General features: G+C 39.6%; 2 protein-coding genes across 2 annotated transcripts in view; one reads left to right on the forward strand and one right to left on the reverse strand.

Annotated features, from left to right (window-relative positions):
* Window positions 1-2,438, reverse strand: part of LOC115750388 (auxin-repressed 12.5 kDa protein) — a 19,254-nt gene extending 16,816 nt beyond the window's left edge. Inside the window, exon 1 of the mRNA XM_048276529.1 lies at window positions 2,421-2,438. The gene's annotated coding sequence lies outside the window, so the exon portion shown is untranslated. The remainder of the gene's footprint in view (window positions 1-2,420) is intronic.
* On the forward strand, window positions 2,232-12,863 carry LOC115750386 (receptor-like protein 4). The gene is made up of 9 exons (XM_030687701.2): window positions 2,232-2,416; window positions 3,494-4,546; window positions 6,077-6,224; window positions 8,706-8,777; window positions 8,959-9,030; window positions 11,738-11,809; window positions 11,893-11,970; window positions 12,074-12,255; window positions 12,531-12,863. Exons 1-9 carry the CDS (start codon window positions 2,344-2,346, stop codon window positions 12,650-12,652), a joined length of 1,872 nt encoding a protein of 623 aa, XP_030543561.1. The 5' UTR covers window positions 2,232-2,343; the 3' UTR covers window positions 12,653-12,863.
* Window positions 12,864-19,215: the final 6,352 nt, after the last annotated feature.

The raw sequence follows: 19,215 nt of genomic DNA on the forward strand, positions 1-19,215 counted from the left end.
CGGCAACACTAGGGGTGATGCCGATGGCAGCAACAAGGCATCGTAGCACTAGCCAAAGAGATGAAAAGGGATCTAAAAGATAGAGAATAGACAGCAACAAAATAAAAGGAAGTTCGTCATTTATTGAAAATCGATCCGACACGTTTTTTTTGCCAACTTGCTGAGTTAGGATAACATATGACACAACACTTCATTTTCTGGAAGACCTCATTGGAGATCATATTTTGAAAATTCAGTACTTATAATTAAGCAAATAAAATTCGGAATATGTATGTAAATATGAATGATCGTACACGATTGACATGAATTTGAGTGAACTTTTTTTAGAAAAGTTTGAGGTTAGTTGAAATAACAAATGAGGTTTACGATAATTGACTAGCCTATTCACCAAGCCACCGGTCATCCATCCTACATAATTGTAAGCAATTTTCTTTTTCAGTTTTGTAATTTCGGAGTCGGTAGCTGAGTGGCCACCATGACCATGAGTGCTAATACCGAGATATAGTATATAGATTAGTAAATATTAGAAAAAAAAAAAAAAAATTAAATAAAACTTATGTCCAATTTTCTCTAGAGTGGCAATAGACATGCGGCTTTGCTGGTAATGCGATTGGAGAGTGAGGACGCTAATATTATAAGTACGGAGTTCGACTCACAAATATACCAGTTTGAGATTTTTCATGTTATTAACCATTTTTCCTCTTGATAAAGAAAATCATTTCCTCATTTTATCATTCGCCTTTTTAGTTTTCTCCTCTAATGTTTTTGGGGTTTAATTAGATTAGTAAACTACATGTCCTTTTTTTTTTTTTTCAAGTTGGTCTTTCCATCAAAATTATGGACGAAAATATGGACGTGGCATCATACAATATTAAAAAAATAGAAAAAAGAAATCTAAAACAAAAAAGATGCGGGCCACCCTTGACCAAGTGTCATTGGTGGGGTCGCATGATCCCTACCATGGTCTAGGAGGATTGCACTACCTTAGGCGAAATTTAATTCAAATCGAAGTAGGTTCTTCTGTCAAAATTATGAACGAAAATGCTAGCGTGGCGTCATACAATATTAAAAAATAGAAAAAGAAAACTAAAACAAGAAAGATGTAGGGTCGCACGATCCCTACCATTGCATGGGAGGGTTGCACTACTTTAGGCGAGATTTGATTCAAATCGAGCGATCCCGAATAAGCGATGTTGAGGTAGCGCAACCCTAGTGATTGGTAATTAGGGTCTTGCAACCCTTGGCGCCACCTAGCTGAGGTCGCGCGACTCCGCAACCCCTAGCAAGGGTTCGTTAGTTGCACTGGCCCATCTGGGTTTCCACGTCTTCTCCCTTTCTCCGTCTTCTAGGGTTTGTACTATTTAATTTGTTAATATTTTATGTACTCAATACCTAAAATTACATGAAAGCATCAACTTATCCAATTAGCATTGACGTGGCACTTACGTGTCAGTCCACATCGACATTTCCAAATTTTTGTTTTGATAAAAGGACCAACTTCAACAAGAAAAAAAAAACACAACTTTAAGTACCCAATAAAAAAAAAAGAAATTATGGACTTGGTTGATAAATTTTTAAAAAGTTCAAGAATCTTTTAAGCCTTCTCCCCTTCTAATGCTTAGAAAGGTTTATCGATAATTTTATCATTACGAGAATCAAGATAAAGGCATTGGCACAAGATTTTTTTTTTTTGTGTATAAATTCGACTTATGCGTGTTTCTTTATAAGGTCGATTATCCGATTCCGTCAAAACTACTAGCAGCGAAGTCACCATCAAATTTATAATATTCTAAATACTTCGCAATTCACTTTTAGGACAAATTTAACCGACAAAAACGAACCGTTGATGTGTAAATTTCAATCGCCCCGGGCATCCACACTAGTTAGATCTTAGTATATTTTGTAACCCCTTTCACAAGCAAAGGGAAAAAAAAAAGGAAAAAAGAGAAAAATATGCCATTGCTTTTGGAGTCTCAGACTCAAGTTGCCCTCCATCTTTTCTCTGAATAAAATATATAAATAGTTTCATCGAACATATATATACATATATAGTTTATATATTTATTTTTTTGGTCAAATCTTTGACTTCTTCGACTAAACCAGTGTGACCCCTCCTCACTAAGGTAAGCGAGAGCTGGTAACTAAACTATGAAGTATGAACCACTCTTCCAAGATGTTGACCGTTTACAGTTCACAGGCGACGCCAGTCCAAGAAGTCCAACCAGAAAAGACATTCTCTCTCTCTCCTCTCTCTCTCTCTAAGATCGAGATGGAGCGTGAGTGAGAATGTGGTAGCATCAGCGCTATACAGCGAGGCGGGCGCAGCACCGGGGAGGGGCCGCAATGTCGAGGGACCTCCTCCTCTCGTCGCTACTCACTCTCCTGCTGTCTCTCTCCACTTCGTTCGCTCGACACGGTGAGCTCTCTCTCTCTCTCTCTCTCTCGGCCCTTTGCGGTACTCTTTCTACGGGTGTCGTGAACGCGGGTGATGGAGAGGTTTTGAAGCGAGGGTGAGGGGGGCCGGGTCTCGCGGTTGCGACGGCGGAGTGTGCGGGTGGTGGAGGATGGGAGTTCGATCCAGTGGGAGTCCGTGCTTTCGCTTCAGTGTTGCCTCGGGGTTTTTGTCTTTTCTTTGTTTTTGGTTGTTTTGTGATGTTTAGGAACTTAATCCGGGACGATTTGTTCGGTTTCGCTTGAAGATTCGCATTGGTTTAGTTTGAATGGTCATGGGCGGTTCGGTTGCGTTGATTCAGCTGCCTCAGCTGAGCTGAAGAATGAGATGAGTTGCAGTTGGATCTTTGAGCTTGCTGAGAAGGGAAACACCCACGGGAACTCTGGAAACTTGATTGTCTGTTTTATTTCCGACAGCGACATGCATGCTTTCCCAGTTTAAACCATTAGCGAGCGGCTGTAAGACACTGAGATTCCTAATCTGAGATTACTTGTCCCGATAATACATAGTTAGATTCAATTCGCTAAATAATATGAAGGCATTAAGTTATGAGCTAATTGGATATATCCACTGCTCCTTTATCAAAAACAAGCAGACAAAAGTAAAATGTCACAAGACTAGACGGTATCAAAGCAAGACGAGTAAGACCAACTGTCTATGATAGTGGGCTGGAACTGACATTCCCTGTTGTGTCCTTCCAACACGAGATATTTCATTTTCTTCTATGTTCCCAAATAATCTTGACCTTGATTTCAAAATAAACACCACGTTTGCCTTTTCATTCACTCCAGGCAGTGAGAAACTTAACGGCGTCCTGATAAATTATGTAGCAACACCTTAACAAGTCACAGATGCGTGTTGATGTTGGTTAGAAAAAGAAGTAGAGAATGATAGAGCAGAGGCGAGAGATGTTCAAGTTTTTCTTTTTATAATGAAGCATTTGTGCTCTGTATAGGAAAGCCATTTCTCTTACTGGTTTTTTCCGACTCTTTCTCATCCAATTGTTTGAATCAATATCTAAGTTGTATTCTTTTTCTGCAGCACCTTTTGTTATGCGCATAAGCTGTGGAGCTCGTCAGAATGTCCATACTCCACCAACCAACACACTTTGGTTCAAAGACTTTGGGTATACTGGAGGAATACCCACTAATGCAACGCGTACAAGTATCATCAGCCCTCCTCTTAAGACAATTCGTTATTTTCCTCTCTCTGAAGGTCCTGAAAACTGCTATGTATTCAATAGAGTGCCGAAGGGACGCTACTCTGTGAGGATTTTCTTTGGATTGGTTGCACATCCCAACTTCGATGACGAACCCCTATTTGACATTTCAATTGAAGGCACTTTGATTTCTTCCCTGAAACCAGGTTGGATCAACCATGATAAGCAAGCATTTGCTGAGGCCATTGTGTTTCTTACAGATGGTTCTGCCTCTTTATGCTTCCATAGCACTGGTCACGGAGATCCCGCTATTCTCTCCATTGAAATTCTTCAAGTCGATGAGAATGCATATAAGCATGGATCTGATCAGGGCCATGGAATGATCCTTAGAACAGCCACAAGACTAAGCTGCGGTACTGGGAAACCAAAATTTGATGAGGATTACAGGGGTGATCATTGGGGTGGGGACAGATTTTGGAAGCCTATTTCGACTTTTAGCGTGGGCTCTGACAAAGAGATATCTACTGAAAGCAGCATCAAACAAGCCTCCATTGCACCAAACTTTTATCCGGAAGCACTTTATCAGTCAGCGCTCGTTGGAACTGATAAGCAGCCAGAGTTGGAGTACATAATGGATGTCGATCCTAACAGGAACTATTCAGTCTGGTTACATTTTGCAGAGATTGATTCTTCCATTACAGGCGCAGGGCAGCGAGTGTTCAATATCTTGATAAACGGCGACTCTGTATTTGAAGATGTGGACATCATTAAGATGAGCGGGGATCGACATGTTGCTCTGGTATTAAACAGAACTGTTGCTGTGAATGGTAGGACCTTGACGGTAACAGTGCAACCTAAAAAGGGGAAAGCTGTCATCAATGCTGTTGAGGTCTTTGAAATTATCACGGCTGAGTCTAAAACTTTAACAGATGAAGGTGCGGAAAGACTTTACTAATGTAGATTTTAAGCTTGTTTCAGCCATGACTGTTCTTCATTGACATTGCTACATAGATATGTAGGTACATATCATTCCGGTCGATTTCATTTATGCAGGTTCATTTTTATGTTTCTCTGCAAGTCACGACACAGTTAGTCACAGCTGAAAGTGTTGTGCTTAAATATGCTTCTCGCGGTTTTTGGCTTTGAAGATAAAATGCAAAGCGGTTTGCTGCTTGTTTGGCAGTATGGTGCATTAGGCATCGAAGCCATCTGCACAAAAATATATCTATACTTATAGCAGGATTCATTTTATTTTACTGGCCATACTTCTATCACAAAAGGAGATAATGGAGGAAAGAATGTTAGTCTTTTCATGTTGATCTGTGCCCTATGCGCAGGAGAGATAACATGAAATTAATTATGAAGGAAGGAGTTACAAGAACAATCTCTCAAACATGAATTTCTAATTATGGCCATCTCTCACTGCTCTATCATGTATCTTTGAATTATGCGTTAAAAATGTTCAGTCAGTGCTATGCCTTGGATCCCTTAGCTACGCTTCAATGTGTACTTGTGCCCCATAGGGGACCTTTCTTTCTTAAATTCCTGCTATATCTCTGCTTTGAAAATCTGTATTGGGTGTCTGGCCAGTATTTAAAGCAGTTGCTTTTTGTCCGGAGAAAAAACCTCAAGGGTTTTTCTGGCTCTCACGTGCAATTCTAAGGAAGATATCAAATGGGTTTGGGGGCAGCTAGATGGGAGGACTTGGGAAGGACGGGACAACTTGGGAAGGCCAAGTTGAACCGGGAAAAAAAAACTTTCAAATGGAGTAGACTTACGTTTTATTCTAAACAAATTGAGCCTCTGTTCTAATCTAAAATATGCATATTCATGGTAATTGTTTGAACTGCATTTTGATATTCATAGTGAAGAAAACTATTGTCTATATATAGTCAAGTTAGATGAATCCCACATATCTTGACTTTGACTCATGTAACATTGCATACTATGTTACTCTAGTAAATAGAGATGATATCTGGTGAGAAGAGCTTCAGATGATTTTCTTGGGACCTTGGGATGTAATGATTTCAGAATGGTTTTTAGTTGAGCCGGTCTCTAGTAATGGAATAGGAAATCGAAACATGCCCTTTGTTAAGTCGTATGTTCTTTTCAGCTAAAAAGTTTTTCTTTTTAAGTTTATTTAGCAACTTTTTACAGCTTTAAAGTGCCAATTAAAGAAAGCCACACATAATGAAGAAATTCGAGCACTGCCAAATCAGAGGAAACATCAGATACTCGTATTGTGCTTTGCTTGAGCTGTTCTATTGTGTGTCACTCAAAGTTTGAGCTAGCTTGTGGATGAATTCCAGCATAGAAACTTTAGTGCTGATTTCTTGATGAGTTCTGATGGAACCTCAACTTTGTGTTTCCCAAGTTTTAAATTTCAGTTGTTGTCGATTATATATTATGTATGACTTGGAATATATTTTAGGTGATGCGAACTTAATCATCCTTCTGCATACTAGTTAGGGCTTTACAGGCACTAAAGACTTCACTAGCACTCCCCCGTCGATTTGGGTGGAATGGTGACCCATGTATCCCTCAACAACATCCGTGGAGCGGAGCTGACTGCCAATTTAATCAGACAATAGGCAAATGGGTCATTGATGGACTGTAATGCACTAATCTTTTCCTCTTTGCACGCTAAAATTTCTCCTGTTACAGCTGTACTTTAGTTGTTGCACTATAGTAATTGTGTTTGATGTTTCGAACAGTCTGGCTTAGTTTCATAAATGTCTATGAAAAAGCTTAATATGTCATGAATTTATCCAAATCTGTAAGTCTGGCTTTCGGTTCAAGTAGTTAATACTCATAGTTCCTATGAATGGTGACAATGACATCGTGTTCTCCCTTCGTATGGTAATGTTATATTTTGATTCATCTGAATCCCATTAATGCAGTGCGCAAAGAATCCATGTGCAAATTCAATAATTTTGACCAATTAGCACTCAGATGGTGGCCTTTCTTACATGTAATGTGGTGTGTGGCCATTCTTACGACAGGGCTAGAAAAGCTTCATCCTTCTAATCTTATGGCTTCTTGCTGATTGTTCAGTCAATAAAGTCCACAAGTTTGCTAAGGTTTCTTTGCTGCTGTCCATGACGTTGCCTTCTTGTCTTTCCTTAATCTTGGGATGGATCCTGTCCCCATCCTGGCTATAAATGTCCTCCACAGACCATTCCTTCCGTTGCCAACCCTTTGATCGTGTCCAAGCTCCTCATTGTCTTTATTTGCTGCTGTCTATGGATATGTTGCCTTCTTGTCTTTCCTTAATCTTGGGATGGATCCTGTCCCCATCCTGGCTATAAATGTCCTCCACAGACCATTCCTTCTGTTGCCAACCCTTTGATCGTGTCCAGGCTCCTCATTGTCTTTATTTGCTGCTGTCTATGGATATGTTGCCTTCTTGTCTTTCCTTAATCTTGGGATGGATCCTGTCCCCATCCTGGCTATAAATGTCCTCCACAGACCATTCCTTCCGTTGCCAACCCTTTGATCGTGTCCAGGCTCCTCATTGTCTTTATTTGCTGCTGTCTATGGATATGTTGCCTTCTTGTCTTTCCTTAATCTTGGGATGGATCCTGTCCCCATCCTGGCTATAAATGTCCTCCACAGACCATGCCTTCCCTTGCCAACCCTCTGATCTTGTCCAGGCTCCTCATTGTCCTCAGTCACCGGTATTGTAGCTGGAATTTTATGTCACTTTTGGAGGCAGTGAACAGCTTCACTGTCTTGCCATTTCTTATTCTGGCTGTTGACTAAAGCAACTAACAAATGTGTTGAGTGTAATCACATAACTCTTTATTACTCGCCTCTCATATAGTGGAATACTTTATCCCCTTCCATCTAATTGTTTGCAAACTTCCGAGTATCATAGCCATTTCCTTCCTGCGAAAACTGTCTTTGTGAATGCTGGACTAGGCTTTGCAGACAATTAAGTCATAAGCTCGCTTGAAGAAGGTTAATGAGACTCTTATGGGAGCTGGTTCTCTGAAAATCGTTGGATACTCATAAGGCAAAGTGCACGCCATTTATACTTTTTATAGGTGATGGACAATTGTTAGATTGGCATTTTCTGTGTGATGGTGAAAAGTGAGAATGAACTTCCACCTGTTGAAAATGCCATTGCCCCATGCATTGGTCTTAAATCGTACATACAATCCATCTGTTTCGGGGTAATAATGGACCAGAAGTCAGCCTACCTTTAGTTTCCTATTTGATGGGCAGTGACACTCTGTGGGATGCTAACCAAAAAGATAAGTGAATGAGGATTTGGAGTATCATGTAGGATAATTTCGAGAGGATTGAGCCTTATCCAACACTTAATGCAATTTTGCTTAAAGAATAAGTTCATTTTAGCAGAATTTTAGTGTCAGTTTGTTCAGATATTCTAGAGGGCTTCCGTGCTTCAATATGGTCAAATAAGTTAAGGTTGGAAAACCCTATGTTTCTAGGTTCAAATGAATCAGATTTCAAGCAATTTGCAGTCTTCTAGAGGAAGTTGTGCCCCAATAGCAACTGCTGGTCAGGAAATCCGAGAATGAGTCTTTTAGTATTTCTGTGTTTATTAAGTATTATGCATTGTATTTGTTTCTAGAGTAGTTCGAGTCAACAGTCAATGTTCTTATTTACATGTTGTCTAGGGATTGGTGGTCTATGTCTAGGGAAAGAAAGGGTAGTGTCTTGGGATTTGCCTATATTTAAAGGTTGTTCCAAGCTGTGTCTACATAAACACATTTAAGGTTCCTTAAGGATAAGCGAGCGTTTTCATGAATTGTTGGAATTGAGCTCCTGGATTAGGGTTTAACTAATCTCAGCTCGGCATCTCTTTGGTGAGCACCCAGTTTAGCGTATGCCTGCCTAATGTGGCTTCCTTTGGTGCTGAGCATTTTTCTTGTTACACTAATGTTACATTCCAAATCTTCAACCCTTACAGTATCAGAGTTACTTGGAAAGTTATTAACTCTGGATATAAGCTCTAATTGCTTAATTATACACTTTCATGTAGTTAGAAGATTTTTTTTCTACAGTACAGCATTGACCTTGAGGTTAGTATAATCCCTGACGCAATTGTTCACCTCCTGCATTTCTCAGTGGTCTTGACAACCAGGGTCTGAGGGGATTCTTGCCAAAAGAGATATCTAGACTGACTCATCTGCAAAGCATGTGAGTTTTAACATATTGTCTTTTAAGAGTTCCTTTTCAGCATATTCAGCAGCTAGATTGTGTTGTAAATAACTTTTATTCTTTTTTTGCAGTCATTTGTTAGGTTTAATTTGCTAAGTAGAAATTCAGGCTGCACAGCCATGACATCTCTTTTGTTTTGTTCATCTTTTCTCTCAATCAGAAACTTGAGCGGAAACAGCATTCAAGGGCATATACCTTCCTCTCTAGGGACCATATCTGGCTTGCAAATTCTGTAAGTAATGATTGCCATCATGTATGCCTTGTTTATACTTTTAAATGTTCTCCCTCTGAAGGACACAGACAATTCCAGAGTCCTAGTGTCCATTTCTTGTGCAACTAATTCTTCCCAAGCCATATGCTCTCATCCTTGTATTTTCTTTGCACCATTTTTTTATACATTTTTTTTAAATCCAGAACGAGAAAAAAAAAAAAAGGCACCTCTTCACTATTCAGTTGCTGTGCCACTTACAGATGTTAACTTCAGGTTTACTCCAATTGCCGTGTCTCCTTAGATCTTTATGTATGATCTTCTTTGGTGCTGCAATAAGCTTGTTTTGGTCCAAATATGGCCATTTCTCTTTTTAACCATACGGGAAGATATTACGCTTCTTTCTGCTAGTGAAGCTTATTACCCATGATGCCAACCTTGTCCAGATAAGTTGTGAGAGACTATGAATTATTGAGTCTTTGAAAATTCTGAGAGCTCTATTTTCCTTCTTTTTCTTTTATGTTGTCTTTTCTTTGGTTATGTGTGGGGGGAGTGGGGTATTTATCAAATTATAATACAACTCATATGTTGAGTCAACTATTTTTCAGACAAGGAAATTTGTTCTCCTGAAATAGAGCTCATTTGGTCCTTAACGACTTGATTGACGTCAAGAGTGACCAAGTGCTGCCAAGCATCGTCGACAAAAGAAGCCGCTAATATAATGTTTAGGACACTGCAATGCCCAGATTAAGAAGATGATGCTGCCTTGTCATTCTCCTTTCGCTGATTTTCTCGGGCCTCATGTAGTATTAGTATATTCTCAAAGACAAAACTTAAGTGGTTTTTCTTATGGATTTCGTTGATTTGGTGAATCCGTTAATCAATTGATTTTGATATGAAAAAAGTTCATGATCTGTCATCTTTTAAGTGAAACTTCTCATGGTCGATGCTGAAATCATGGGTAACAAGTTAATTTCTTTAACTGTTGATTAAGAAACACCACCTTTGCTCCCAAAAATTTATTTATATAAAATCCATCCGTCCTATTTTATTGTCGTAGTTTGCTAGAATATTTTTTTGCAGCGATTACCTTCATATGCTAAAAAGTAGTAATCACAGTTTGAAGACTCTTAGGAAGCCAAAGTTCCTGGAGAACTCTCTATATTTATCCTTGACAAACATAGCAAGCCAAGAACAATGTACAAACAAATTTAACTTGTGAAAGATAAAAAATAGAGACATCATAAGAAATATTATCTGTTTAAGAATAATCAAACACTCTCTAAAAAAAATCTCATTAACCTTCTGAGGTTGAATAACAGCAAATATGCAGGTCCTCACATTTGATGTCACTAATATAGTCCGAGATTTTTTTAATGTGGCTATTTTGTGAAATGCATTACTAGACTTCCAATTGGCAATTCTTGATAGTGAAGTATGTTGAGATTTAGTACCTACTTTAACACCCAAAGAGAGGAAAGTTTAAACGATTTCCATGGGAGGACTGGCTCTTCCAAAGCAATACATTGGCTTGACCACTCTCTGATAACCTTCCTGCTATTGTGTTTTCCAATATGACAATATTATTCGGAGGATAGTATCCACATTGTTAAAGACGACCCTGCCAGAATAGTTCGGGAAATCAACACCCAACATTACACTAAAGGTTCAAAATTTTACAGGTCTTAGTTTGTTTATGCTCATAGGTTTCTTTCATTTCCTCCAAGTATCAGTTTTGGGTGAAACGAAGAAGAAAAGACATTTATATGTTGTATAATCTTGAGAGTGGCAAACAATGAGATTGATGCTTTCGTGTATTCATGCACTCAACAAACGGAGACTATGATTTTCTGAAGTATGAAAGTATGTACTTGTGTTCTACTGTTTTGTCACATCTTCCACATGATTTATGTTTCCATTTGGTTGCCGCTTGTCTTCCAGGTTGTCTTGACCTCTATTTTCTGTCTCTGTTTATGAGGTTTTGACTTAATGGAGTACTATCGCGTTTCTATGTTAGTATGTATCCATTTGAAAGTTGATAATTTAAGCAAGAGATTGATTTAAATTATGAATTGAATGGTTTGGAAAATCACTGGAAACTTATTTAGGCACACATGGCATTACCAAGGAAGCTGAAATATGTGTTGGGACCATCACATTTAGATCGAGATAGTCATTTTTGAGTTATGCTCTGTAGTTTGCCTTATGTAGTCTGTACGACGTCCATGCTATTCTTGTGTAGAAGGTTTCTCTGAGAAAGGGATGTAAAGAACAATGGATCCTGTGACCTGATTTGTCTTTACAAATGATGATTTGATGATGAGGTGCTTTAAACTTCACAAATTACAAAAGAGATGCCTATGGAATTTTGCTCTATCTGGTAAAATGAAGGAACTAGTCAACAAAATATTCAATGTGGTCATATTAGTAAAAGTTCATCGTGTTGGACTATGAAGGCAGTTACCCCATAGGCAAAATAATGGATAACAGTTTTTTCGCTTTTAAAGAATTTCTGCTTGTTCTGCAAGGTGTGGCTGTTTCATGCGAGTGATCTTCTCTGACAAGTACCTTCAAAATTTGCAAGTATGACTTTTGGACTGTATATCTAGTCTGTGGGCATAAAAATCTCAAAGTTTCCTACTTTCCATGTTTTTTATGATGAGTGGTTTTTAGCTTTTTGTTTTTAGGACCACATTATGTTTTAATGCTAAGAGATCCTGCTTCATTGCAGGGACCTCTCTTACAATTTTCTCAATGGATCAATTCCTGGGAGCCTTGGGCAGCTGACATCATTAAGAAGGCTGTAAGATCATTTAAACGTTTGAACACAATGAATTCGAGTATACCACAAGACAAAGGGTTTTGATCGACATCTACATTGCTCAGGAATCTCAATGGAAACTCGTTATCTGGAAGAATCCCGGCAACTTTAGGGGGAAGGCTTCTGCATAGAGCCAGTTTCAAGTATGTAATGAATGGCAATGTTCAGAGTTTGTAGGAGGTTTCAAATTTATCTTGATTTTGTTAATTGCAATGTTCTAACTTGCTTCGTGATGGATACATGCAGTTTTACAGATAATGATGGGCTTTGCGGTATACCCGGACTTCCTACATGCAGACCTCATCTTTCGCCAGGTGGCAAGGTTGGAATTGCCGTGGGCGCTCTGCTGGCTTTGTTTCTTCTTGTTATGTTGTTGATAATCTGTTGGAAAAGGCGGCAAAATATTGTTCGTGCACAGCAGATTGCAGGTAACACCATTGCAAAGCCATATTAATCTGAATGCAGAACCCACGGCTGGACATATGGGTAGTTTCTATTAGTACTCAGCATGTCATATGGCATAGTCTTTTCACATAGAAAAAGGAAATTTTGCGATGAAGAAGCTTTTTTAGCATCTCCTCTTCATGATAGTGAGTTGAGTGGAAAGCAGCAAAATATCACATCGACCTACTTATTTAGAGAGTTGGGATCACTTAATACAAGTTGTTGACTGATTATCGCTAAATTTCTGTACTTTGCACAGCAAGAGAAGCTCCCTACGCGAAAGCAAGAACCCAGTCTACTCGTGATATCCAACTGTCCAGACACAATAGCCAAGGCCAAGCCCGGCTTGCTGTTGAAAACGGACCTAGCTTGCTCTCTTGACAGGACCAGCATCTCCATCAGGTTTCCCACTTTTCCCCTTTCGTCTTCCTTCGAAAAGCCTCGGAAATGTGATAGAAAGCTTGAATGTCTTTGTCGCTGTTGATATAGTGTTGCAATGAACTGACTGTATATTATTACCTCCGTCTCTGTAACTTACATTACCTTTATAAGTAGAGGTTTCCAGAGGTGTTCAGTAATTCAAGGTAAAGTCGTAAAATTTGGCACAGTTCCTTCAGGATGATGGGAGGCCCAACCCCTAGATTTCCTCATGTTATTGTGGGCGACATGTATGCTTGTAATGTTTGGAAGCGATACTATAAATTGAACTGCCTGCCAGACCTTGAAAGCTAGCAGCACTTGCTGAAGGATTCTAGACCTGCGTGATCTTTGCTACTTTTAGTTCTATTTCGTGAGTAGGATCACAAAAAATTATCCTCTCCGACATGCAAATGGTGATCCTCCAACTGGAATAAATCCGGATTAGTTCGGATTAAATTCCCCCATGAGATCATTCTTGTCCGAAGGAGGGGGAGAAGTCGAGGAAAGAGAGCGGCATCGGGTGGCAACCATCCGAATCCGAGGATAGTGGCCATCACACGATGGTCGAGGCCAGGATTCGAGGACCATTGGCATGGTGATCGTCTAGATGGCCATCACTCGGGCCTAAGGGTTGCGATCGCTAGGATGTGGTTGCCGTCTCTTAGGATTCTTCTTATATAGAACTCCCGGCCTATCTTATCCTATTCTATTCTACGCTATTTGCTCTACGGACATGGACGACCAGACTCAGATCTACGCTGTCAGGATTTTAATAACGATTGCTGAGACTTTATGACATCTTGACAGCAATATTTTTCTTCGAGATGGTATTAATGACATCATAAACTTTCCTTTTATGTCGTGGTTTCAGCACACCTAAGCAATTCTCGGGAGAAGACCACCACCACGATTTTGGGATTTGATTCTGTCGTTTTTTTTTTTTTTGTATATTTATTCATTTCGAATTTAATGATTTTTATTTTCTGCCATAACGGGTAGCTTTTATTTCATTGCTTTCCGTGCTTGCCCATTTCTCAGTATTTACTCTGCGTGATGGCAACTACACGAAATAATGCAATGGCCAGCTTTATTTGGTGGCCTCTGCCCATTTATGTGTCCAATTATCTTTTATCATATCCAATTGTACATATAGTAATTTAATTCGATTAAGTGGAAGAAGAGTATTTGTATATAAAGAGCATGTAAACTTCTTCGTAAACAGGTCGATGCAATGTATTTTCAAAAGCCGGCATCGCCAGTTAGGATACCATGTTAGAAAATTTCAAACAAAAAAAAAACTTTAATCTTGAAATTGAGGGAGGCCGTAATCGGATATGAAAAAAAAAGTGTATAAGATCGTACGTGAGTGATTTTTGATTTCGTTTCGTCATTTTGTCTTTCGATGGAGGAAATTGTATAAGCATGTTTGGTTTCCTCTTATCCTACACTTCGCATCATGTACTATGCGTCTCGCAACCGAAGCGTTTAAAGATTTTGTGCTTTTCATCTTCGACTATTAAGAAATTGTGGAAGAGAATTGTGTTCAAAGTGTTAGAGACATTTCTTAAAAAGCTCTCATGAGTAAAGTGTAGGACTGTGAACTTAAATGGTTTTGAAAAATGCAGGTTTTGCGTCGAGGGAGCGAAAAATATATATCCAAAAGGAAAGTCGAGGATGGCGGCCCTTAGGTTCTTATTTTTCGAATTTGCTTATTGTCATTTAAGCTTCACAAGGATAACGGGTCCTTAACCTGTTATGGCTTCTTTTCATTGGTGTAACTCGATCTTTCGAGATTAAAACGAGTCCGAATTTGTTGAACTGAAGGTCTCCTAGGTTTGGACTCGGAATCTATACATCGAGCAGAGGCAGTCGAGTCCAAGAAGGAAATACCTTTGCCTTAGGCTCACTAAAAAACGCGCCATCCGGCGTGACCGGATTCAAACAAGCCCAATCGACCCGCCCCGGCGGGATCTAAGATCTCCTCTCGAGAGAGGCGACGTGCCTTTTCGTCTAATCTCCCCTTCTTCGCTCTTCCTTTCCTTGCATCTTCCCCGAAAATACCGCATCCGTTTAAATACGGAACATGCGATAAATTTCAAGGACACAACCATCTGAAAACAGCTATGTCGATTTAAAGCTCGCAAATCAGACATGCCCTTAAAAAAAGGGCCAAGTCTATTTCCATTTTGGGTCTCAAGGAAAACGAAAGAAAGCCAAATAATAATAATAATAATAATAAATAAAATCCAAAAAAAGAAAGGGAGGAAAAAGAATTTAATAAATATTCCTTTCACGTGAACATCAGCATTGAAGGAAAGGGAAGGGGTCTCTCTCTGCCCTGCCCACCTCCTCCCGTCCTCATTACCGCTCGCCCACCACCACACTCCACCACAAGTCAGACTCTCTCTCTCTCTCTCTCTCTCTCTTCCAATTCTGTACCTTCTTCTTCTCCCCCTCCCCCTCCTTTTGAATCTTGAATTAATACCATCAAAAATTCTAAACGGATACGCTCATTACGAATTTATGTCAAATCTATATTTTTTTTCCATCACTGAAACTTCAAATTGGTACATTTGTGATAAATTTATTCTTCGTTAATTTTCGCTAAGTTGAATTAATATCACGAAAAATTCCAAATCGATACATCCGTGACAGACGGAAGATAAAAATCCCAAACATGTGAGCTTGTCAGTTGCCATCACGTGTTATCTGACTTGACAGTTTGACGGCAAAATTTAATAAAAACTAATAGAGGGTAAATTTGTCATTGATGTATTAATTCGGGATTTTGATAATCAAAAAATTAATTTGAAGTTTGTAATTTTTGGCGATTTGAGCCCTTAAATCTTGGCCTTTCTTTGCCCCACTCGTGGACCACAGACTCTCTCTCTCTCTGTCTTTGCCTTTGTTCTGAGTGAGTCTGAGCAAAAACCCAGTCAAACACGCCAACCTTTAATTTCCTTACCCTACGCTGCAATACGACCAAGAAGTATGAATCAGTGTCTGGTTTTGCTTTGTTTGCACACCTCTCAGTTCAGTTCAGGGCAGTCCTGCTGCTAGTTTTTAATGTGCATGGTCCCCCCCCTCCCCCAATGTCTGCAAATGCAGGAATGTAAGAATCTCAAATTGTCTTTTCCTTTTTCGTTTTCTTTTTCCAATTGTGAAAAAGATGGATTAATTAACGAGATTGATCTTAAGAAGTTCAATTATGACGACATGATTGTAAATAGGTTTCTTCTTCTTCTTCTTTTTTACGAAACGCATTGCCCTGAAGGAGCTTGTAGATGTATCCAGTCGGACTCACATTCACTTCGAAACTAAACTCATCAGAGATATGGATCGACTGGGATATGGAGTGCTCCAAGTCACGGCACGTGTCCCCGACATAGGACTTTGTCAGCCTAACGCCATCATACATGCACCTTAAACAGATCTCCTCCTTCCTCCTTAAGTATGAACCGCTCGTGTTATGCCCGCTCCACATAAATCCATATATCGGTTCGCGTCGACTTATCTCGGCTCGAGAATCTCCAACTTGGCCCGATTACCAACATCCGTAAATTAAATAATTAAAAGAAATCACTTAAGAAATCATGGAAAATGAGAAAAAGAAAAGCAAATCCAAATTTTTTTTTAGAAAAACCGGTATTCAATTGTGCTTTCATCTCCCAATAATATATTATTGGCACAAGTTAAGGGTAGAAAGTTATCATAGTTTTAGTATCTGTTAAATCGAATGTAACAAATCTTATTGAACAAATCATGATTGTGACGATCATGTAGGCAGAAGAAGAATTGGATACCAATTGACTTACAAAAGCAAGAAAAAGACAAATTACATAATAAGGAGGAAATTACATAGCAAGTCGACGACGCAGGAGCCGAAGCTCCTATGATTCACTCTAGGCGTGGGACGCTATTATATGACCCTATCTTGCGGTAGCCATTCGAAGATAACGTGGAGTTTGCCTTTTCCATCATCACTTCCCTCTAAGTTGCGAGAAAATATTTTTCTTCCCTTTATCTCGGGGAACACCCCTCGAATTTTATGCTCTAGAGTTCAGAAAAAGCGGTTTAAGGACTTTACTCGGATCCAACGGGGAAGAAATTTAGGGGTAAGATCTGTTTCCTAGATGAGTCGAGCTCCATCCTCTCTTTTTAGTATGCTTTGCTTGCTTGCATTTAAAGATTGTTTTACTCCATGATTTGGAGTATATTATTTATTATTCAATCATCTAATGAATTGGACATCGACCAAAAGAATTAATTGTGTTTGTGAGTTTTCCAATTTTGGCCCTTAAGTTTTCCGACGAATAATCTAAAGGGGTAATGATGGAACAACCAAACTCCAAGGGGTTGCTTAAGCGATAAGCGTTTTCGACCTCTTCTCCCAAGGTCTAGTCCGAATAATCACACTTGCGCATGCATTCTCTTGGGGTCGTTTCGAGAGCACGGACCCGTATGTCTCCCTCGATCAGATCGGCTTGATCAGTTAGGGCGCACATGACAACAATTTTACTCCCCTATTTTTTTTTCTATTTTTCTGTTCTGGAGAATATGTTTGGAACGTAAATACGTTTGGTAAAGCAATTTCAATTTTTCTATTTTCAGGATAATTTTTTTTTTGCTCAGAATTAGATTTGGAACGTAAATGAGAAATAGTAATTTTCTATATTTTTATTTCCGGAACGGAAACAAAAATAAGAATTCTTCTCATTACTCACTCCCTCCCTCTTGTGTGCGGTCTCCCTCTCTATTGCATCCTTGCCGCTTGTCCCAAGCTACTGGTCGTTGACGGCCGATCGCCTTTGTCGCGTCCTTGTCGCCGGTTTCGCCATTTGCCGATCAACTCTCTCATGTCATCGTTGCTCGTTGCAGATCGCCAATCTCCGGCCCCCGATTGCCGTTCACCCGCTGCAGGCGGCAAATCGTCGTCACCGTTCGCGGTTCGCGATCGGTCGCCGATCGCCCAATCGTAAAAATTTTATGCTATTATCAAACAAACTTACGCTTCGGGAACGGAAATTTCGTGTTACAAACTCGTTCACGAAATAGAAATTAAAAAAAATTTTATTTTTTGTCAGAAATAGAGCCCGTAAAGAGAATGTCGCCATTCGCGCCCATAGGTCTTCGCGAGTTTTCATAAGAACTGAAAAATTATCGCCTAACAAGGTTAAAAAGAAAAGGGGAAAAAAAAAACGGTAATGAGCGATTCATAGGGAAAATAAAAGAAAACCCTAAATAAAGTGGGGGAAATACAGAAAGGAAAGAAAATTAAAAAGGAGGCAGGAGTTGAAGCTGTCTCCTGCCGCCGAGACACCAACGGTGGGGTCCGCTCCGCCACGTGGGGGACGGAGGTAGAAAACCTCTGCGGTCAAGGAAAGCAGAGCCAGCCAATCACGTGTCGACACGCCAGCTCCTCCCACCCGCCTGCAATTTCAGTCCCTCGTCCCAGTCAGCCAATCAGCCCCCGCCCCACTCTCAGATTCTTCCTTTTTTTTTCATTTTTACTGACTCGCTTTATTATTATAATCATTACTCTCTCTCTTTTTTATTTTTTCCTTCTTTTTTTTGTGAAAACATATTAAAATTTCTGCTCTTAATGTTAATGCGTCACTAGCTTTGAAAACTGACATTCTTTTTTTTTTTTACTTCTTCCAATAATTAGCAAAAAAAAGAAAAAAAAAGATTTCGAAACTATCCAAAAAAAGATAATCGCTCATATTCACAATGACCGAGATATTCATATTCCGGTCTTAAGAACAAGTCACGTCGGCGCCGTGGCCCTTCGTCTTGATTAGTGATTTGATCGAAGATCTTCCTATGTCGGAAGAAGATTCCGTACAGATGAATCGGATTTGAACGAAAATTTTGTAGTTTTTTTATGAGGTCGGTGTGTGATGAGTGGATTTAAAAAAAAGCAATTCATTTGGCATGTTGTAAATTTATACGTATATGAAAGCCAAGAAAATTTGATTTCGATAAATTATACCCGTTGTGATATTCTTATTTATTCTATTATTTTAATTATTTATTGATGATTTGCTGAAGAAAATATAAATTAAAAAAAAAAAAAAGGGGGTGTGGGGTTGTTCTGGGAAAAGAGCAGGCGCCGCTCACCAGCGCCGTACAAAGCACTGAAAAGGGAGGAAGAAAAAGGGGGAAGGGGTAGGGCTGACGTCATCATCACTGCGCGGGGCGTTGAGCAGTCACATGACCTCTTCCGCCCTCACGTCTAATCAGGCGGCGGCTTCCACGTGCGCAGCTCTGTTTCAATTGCGGCCGTTCGTTTCCTGCACCGCGCTGTTGCGTGAATCGGACGGTGGATCGGCTCGTGTGTAACTTCGAAAAATTTGCAGTCCGACAGCCAAAAAAACAAAGGTTGGGGGTAAAAGGGGGAATCCACTTCTGGTTTTCGGTACTCTTTCTTTCGAAACGTTCCGACAATTATTATTATTTTTTCTTTTAACCCTTGGCTAAATTTCATTTTGATCCCTCGATTTTTGCATCAAGAGCTAGTTTAT

This window comes from Rhodamnia argentea, chromosome 3 (assembly GCF_020921035.1).
Source record: "Rhodamnia argentea isolate NSW1041297 chromosome 3, ASM2092103v1, whole genome shotgun sequence".
Taxonomy (NCBI): Eukaryota; Viridiplantae; Streptophyta; class Magnoliopsida; order Myrtales; family Myrtaceae; genus Rhodamnia; species Rhodamnia argentea.